We start from the raw sequence: 6,000 nt of genomic DNA on the forward strand, positions 1-6,000 counted from the left end.
GGACTGGTCAAACCACTGGACGCTCATCCCCCAGCACAAATGGGGGATTCCCAGCTGGAAGCATGAAGCTCTTTCCAGCTTCAAGGCTCCTGCCACTCACATGGGGTTCTCAGCAGGCCAATCCTGCAAAGAGTAGAACTCAAGGCCTGGCTGCCCTGGAGAGGATAAAACTCCATCCAAAGAGCAGAAATCCAAACATTCCTGATGTTCAGGGCCAACTTGGTTGCACAAGCCTCTTTCCCAATCATTTCAACACAAGACTTTTCCATCTGAAATTCCTGGGGCAGCTCAGAGCAACTGCATATCTCTGCTCTTGGTAAGATGGAGGGATTGTGTCTTTTGCTGGTCCCCAAAGGCCTTGAGGGGTTAAGGTGGCCAAGTAATGCCAAGACACATCTGTAGACTTGCAGCCGGCAGGAGGAAGGCTGCTGTGTCCCCCTCAGATGGTGTGTCTGGGGTTACAGTTCATGGGGACAGGCCTGCAGGCTCCCTGAGCATCACACTGAAATGGAAAGGGAGATGAATGAAGGTCCCTGGTCTGCTCTCCGTGTCTGCATGGGCAGCCCAGGGTCCCCTTGGGCATTGGGGTGTCACCAGCCTGAGCTGCAAGGATGGGGGGTGTCCCCAGGCCAGCTCCAGCACATGGTGGTCTGATCCCCCAGCAGCCTGAGCCAGGCTTGGTTCCAGCACAGTTGGTGCTGACAGAGGCTGGACATGAGCCCAGGTGTGCTCAGGTGGGCAGAAAGGCCAAGGGCACCTGGGCTGTCCCAGCACTGTGGTGGCAGCAGGCCCAGGGCAGTCCCCATCCCCTGTGCTGGCACTGCTGGGGTCACACCTGGAATCCTGGGGGACTTCTGGGCACTTGATGACAACAGAGACCTGGAGGGGCTGGAACATGTCCAGGGAAGGGAACAGAGCTGGGGAAGGGGCTGGAACACCAGGAGTGGCTGAGGGAGCTGGGAAGGGGCTCAGCCTGGAGAAAAGGAGGCTCAGGGGGGACCTTGTGGCTCTGCACAACTCCTGACAGGAGGGGACATCTGGGGGGGAGCTGGGCTCTGCTCCCAGGAATAGGGACAGGAGGAGGGGGAGCAGCCTCAAACTGTGCCAGGGGAGGTTCAGGTTGGATACTGAGGAAAGTTCTTCAGTGAAAGGGTGGTCAGGCCCTGGCACAACGCCCAGGGCAATGGTGGGGTCACTATCCCTGGAAGTGTTCAAAAAATGAGTGGATGTGGCACTTGAGGACGTGGTTTAGTGCTGGACACGGTGGTGGTGCTGACTTGGGGGTTGGACTTGATGATATTTCAGCCTTAATAATTCTGTGATTCCGTGACTCCATGGTGGTTGTGAACTGAGGCCATGTTTCTGTGGTGGTTTGCTCTGACCCCTCTGCTCTCCTCCCTGCAGTCCTCTGGAAATGTCTGGGTCACCCATGAAGAGATGGAGAACATGGCAACTTCCACCAAGACGGTGAGGCTGGGCAGCCCTCGGGGTGTTGGGGGAAGCCCCCGGGGTGTCAGGGTCTGAGCAGCTCCAGGTGTGTTAACCCAGAAGGAAGGGGATCCCTCACATGTCAGCTCTTGGACAGCACCCTGCAGCTCTTTAGAAACCCTCTTTCAACCTTTTATGTCCCAGCAATTTCTAAAACCCCATCATATTTTTTTTTCCCTTGTGGATATCACTGGGTTTCCAGAGAAGCCTGCTGTTTGGGAGTTAAAGACAAAACCTGATCTCAAGACACGTGAGATCCCTGAGCCATTCTGCACCTAAGCCATGGTCTAATCCCCCACTGACCTCAACCTACCCAAATATTGTCCCCACCATGTGTCCCTGCCACTGGCTGACAGCCTGGAGTCCCTTGCAGGGATGTGTCCATGCTCCCAAAAGCTCTGGCTCCTTTGGAGAGAGGGAGCCACACTCTCCTCCCTGCAATCTGATCACCCCCTGTGTGTGTCTCAGAGCAGGGCAGCATTTCAGATTTGTGTGGGAATTGTGTGTCCAAGGCCAGGTTGGCACACCCTGGGATAGTGGGAGGTGTCCCTGCCCATGGCAGGGGTGGAATAGGATGAGCCCTTCCAACCCAAACAAGTTTGGGGTTCTCTGAAATAGGCTTTTTCTTGAAGCTTTTGTTGAGCAGCAGGGATGTGCCACTGTCCCTTGTCAGGTTTTGTGAGCTCTTTTCTGGGGAAAACCAGCATTAGTTGGCAACGGAGGAAATAGCTACAAAAAAAAAATCAGCAAATTGGCTTGGGCAGCCTGTGGGCCATGACAGTTGTACTGAAGCGTAATTCTCTTTCATCCATCTCAACGGGGGGGACCCAAGAACTCTCTGTGTTTCCCAGGGAAGATGAGCAAGCCCCAGTGTCAGTGCCATCTCCAGCCCAAGCCTTGTCCTATCTTCTCTTCTTTTTCCTTCTCCTTCTCCTTCTCCTTCTCCTTCTCCTTCTCCTTCTCCTTCTCCTTCTCCTTCTCCTTCTCCTTCTCCTTCTCCTTCTCCTTCTCCTTCTCCTTCTCCTTCTCCTTCTCCTTCTCCTTCTCCTTCTCCTTCTCCTTCTCCTTCTCCTTCTCCTTCTCCTTCTCCTTCTCCTTCCAGTATTCTTGGTTAGAGAAGGGGTGGCAGCCAGGCCCAGCAGGGTCAGGGTGTCCCCAGCACCCTGGGGACAAAGCTGAGGTCCCCAAGCCATGAGTGAGCCCTGTCCCTGTGTCCCTCCGTGCTGTGGGGTGCCATGCTCAGTGTGCATGGCCTCCTGTCCCTGTGCAGGGCCACCAGGTACTGACTGCACTGTCCTTTCTGTTGTCATGCTGCGTGTGTCACACTTAGGACACAGAGGAAGGCAGCTGGGCACAGGTGAGGTCCCCGGGTCGCTCCTGTCCATGGGCGGTGCATGGGGTGGTCGGGGGGGAGCTGGACATCCCAGGGGATGTTTGGGTCATTGATGTTCACCAAGGCTTTGGAGGCTTTACCTACTCCCCCTGGCTGCTCCTCTGGGCCATCTCTCAGGTACAGGATGTCCTCCTGGGCCCTTCTGCTCAGGAGGGCTCAGGCAGTGGCTTTTCCTGGGCCCTCTGTGAGATCCAGAGGCTGTGTTAAGAGCTCCCACCTGTGTGATCACCCTGCATGCAGGCAGGATTCGAGCTGCACACTTGCTTATCACCTATTTTGTAGCCCCAAGTCCATACAGACGATTTTTGTGAACCAAAAAGGTGGGAGGAAAGAGTCCTGCTTGGATCCATCTCTTCTGGTTTTATCCCTCTCAAATGTTTTACTTTCCTTCTGGTGGATTTTAATTAATTTTTGGACCCAAAATCAGTGTGCAGTAGAAGTGAATGGGTGGGGTTTTTTTCCTAAAACTGACTTTTTTTTTTTTTTATTTTGAAATCATAACATAGAGATTCTTAAAGTAGAGATTCTTAAAAATGAGTTGGGAATGCACGGGAACCTGTTTCTTAGTTGTTTTGTCTTTCAATCAATGAGTGTGCTTTTTCCAGAGGCAGCTGCTCATAAAGTCCAGTTATCCCTTGCCATTGCTTTTGGCTATGCTTTGCCTCCTGGGGTCACATGAGTAGGTCCCAGACCATGGCCAACAGGACTGTTCCCTCCAGCTCCTTCAGTATCTCCCAGGGCTGACTCCTCTGGCCTGGCTTTAGCCTCAGGACAGTGACCCTCCTGGGCTGTCACTGATCTGGTGTTCTGCAGCTCCACCAAGCCCTGGGCTCTCCCCAGCTTCTTCATGTGCTTCTGTGCAGACCTTGGCCTATGGGGACATGAACCACGAGTGGATTGGGAACGAGTGGCTGCCCAGCCTGGGTCTGCCCCAGTACCGCAGCTACTTCATGGAATGCCTGGTGGACGCGCGCATGCTGGACCACCTCACCAAGAAGGACCTGAGGGTGCACCTGAAGATGGTGGACAGCTTCCACCGGTGAGTCCAAGCCCTCGGAGCTCCCCGGCGTGCACATGGAGCAGAGGAGAGGGGGATTTGAGGGATTCTCCCCTGTCTGGGGCAGCCCTAGGTGGCTCTTCCAGGCTGGACTCCCCTCCCTGAGCTGTGGCAGCTCTTAAGGGCAGAAGTTCTCCTTCACCTCATAGCAGAAGTTCTCCTTCACCTCACTCCCTGTTGCAAAATTGCAGAGGGCCAGGCCTTCCCCTGCCTGTGAAGCAAACCATGGGCAAAACTTCAGGTTCATTCCACCTGGTGCTCCACTGCCAGCAGCCCAGTGGGAAAGGCTTGTGCCATCCAAGCCATGGCTCCAACCTCAGGATCCAACCCTGCCATGGGGTTCCCACTGCCCACCCTGACCCATGGGCCTGCCAGGGTCACCTCCAGGGGTGAGCCCTTCAGCCTGGAGCAGCCCCCATGGGCTGGTTCCCCCTTCTCTCTCCAGCCACCATGTGTGAGCATTGTTTGGATCTTTACACCCTCAGGAATAGCTTGAACAGGCTCAAACTGGTGGAGTGGGGAATTGCCATGGAAGGGAGGGACATTCCCCATTGTCCAGCTTCAGGTTCTGTCTGTCCCAACCCATCCCTGGCCTGAAGCATCCTTTGGGCAGGTGGGAGCACACAGAGAGGGGGGTTCCTACCCAGGTCCCTCCAGACAGGTGTCCTGGAGGGCTGGGTGACCCCTTGTGTCCCTCGTGTCCCCTTGTGTTGTTGCAGCACCAGCCTCCAGTACGGCATCATGTGCCTCAAGAGGCTCAACTACGACCGCAAAGAGCTCGAGAGGAGGCGAGAGGAGACCCAGCATGAAATCAAAGGTCAGCACCCCTGTCCAGCTCCAGAACAGGACAGAAACCTCCCAGGAGATATCCAGGGCTGGTCTCTCTTCTATGTCTTATTTTTAACCTATTATTTCTGAGCCCCCAGTGCTGTTCTCCTGAGGCACCTTCCTGCTGCTCCAAGTACCTTTATCAGCTGGCCCCAGGCAGGCATGAGGAGGGAGGAGGGGAAAGCAAAGATGCAGCCTGAGCATCCCATGATATCTGCCCATTTCACTACTCAGGACATCCCCAGCTTGCTCAGCCTTCCCTTCCTCGTCACTGTTGTGAGATTCCCTGCGCATCTGGCTGCTGCTTGGATTACATCTCATTATTGATAATGCCTCTAATTACATCAGCAGCCATGGGTTCTTAGGATTAATTTTCACAGTTGTTTTCTGCCTGTTATTTCAGCTTTGAGCTTGGTAATTGAACTGAGCTGGTTTTGGCTCTTGAGCTCCCGGTTTTGCGCTGGCTTGGGAAGGAGAGTCCCAGGATGATCCTGGAGCAAAGGGAAAGGGCCTCAGGACATCCTCAGAGCCACGAGTGTGGTGTGAGGTGGCCCTGAGCCATGCCCTTGCTGTCCTGCAGATGTGTTGGTGTGGACCAATGACCAGGTCATTCACTGGATCCAGTCCATCGGGCTGCGCGAGTACGGGAACAACCTGGTGGAGAGTGGTGTGCACGGGGCCCTGCTGGCCCTCGATGAAAACTTTGACCACAACAGCCTGGCCCTTGTGCTGCAGATCCCCACTCAGAACACACAGGTAGGAGCAGCATCCTTGGGGGATTTTGGAGGAGAGTGGCCAGTGTGGGACATGGCTGTGGTGTGACCACATCTGTGTCACCAACTCAGCTCTGCCTTTCAAAGCAGAGCTCTCCTATGGCATGGGGGCTCTTTCTGTCATACTCAGGCTTTTCTAGAATGGAAGTCTGGGCTGGAAGCACATTCCCCATTGAGGGGGGATCATCATTTTTTGGTTAATTGCAGGCTCGACAAGTGCTGGAGAGGGAGTTCAACAACCTGCTCGCCTTGGGCACAGACCGAAGGCTGGATGATGTGAGTGCCAAACCTCTCCATGTTCTGTGTGACTGGGGAAGGACTTGGGGGTGTTGGTGAATGAGAAGCTCATTGTGCCCCAGCCCCGTGCTCTGGCAGCCCAGAACCCCCCTTGTGCTGGGCTGATCCCCATCATGGGCAGGGGCCCCGCTGATGTGAGACCCCACCTGCACAGCTGCCTCTAG

The 6,000-nt window shown here is 55.0% G+C and overlaps 1 protein-coding gene across 1 annotated transcript in view; it reads left to right on the forward strand.

The window, feature by feature from the left end:
• The window catches only part of PPFIA4 (PTPRF interacting protein alpha 4), a gene marked incomplete at both ends in the record, with an annotated part of 30,877 nt that extends 24,877 nt beyond the window's left edge, over positions 1 to 6,000 (forward strand). Inside the window, 7 exons of the mRNA XM_084220587.1 lie at positions 1,405 to 1,467; positions 2,819 to 2,845; positions 3,745 to 3,920; positions 4,658 to 4,755; positions 5,347 to 5,522; positions 5,747 to 5,843; positions 5,915 to 6,000. Of these exons, the coding sequence (XP_084076713.1) occupies positions 1,405 to 1,467; positions 2,819 to 2,845; positions 3,745 to 3,920; positions 4,658 to 4,755; positions 5,347 to 5,522; positions 5,747 to 5,843; positions 5,915 to 6,000 (723 nt within the window). The remainder of the gene's footprint in view (positions 1 to 1,404; positions 1,468 to 2,818; positions 2,846 to 3,744; positions 3,921 to 4,657; positions 4,756 to 5,346; positions 5,523 to 5,746; positions 5,844 to 5,914) is intronic.

Source organism: Fringilla coelebs (assembly GCF_963513975.1).
Source record: "Fringilla coelebs genome assembly, chromosome: 23".
Taxonomy (NCBI): domain Eukaryota; kingdom Metazoa; phylum Chordata; class Aves; order Passeriformes; family Fringillidae; genus Fringilla; species Fringilla coelebs.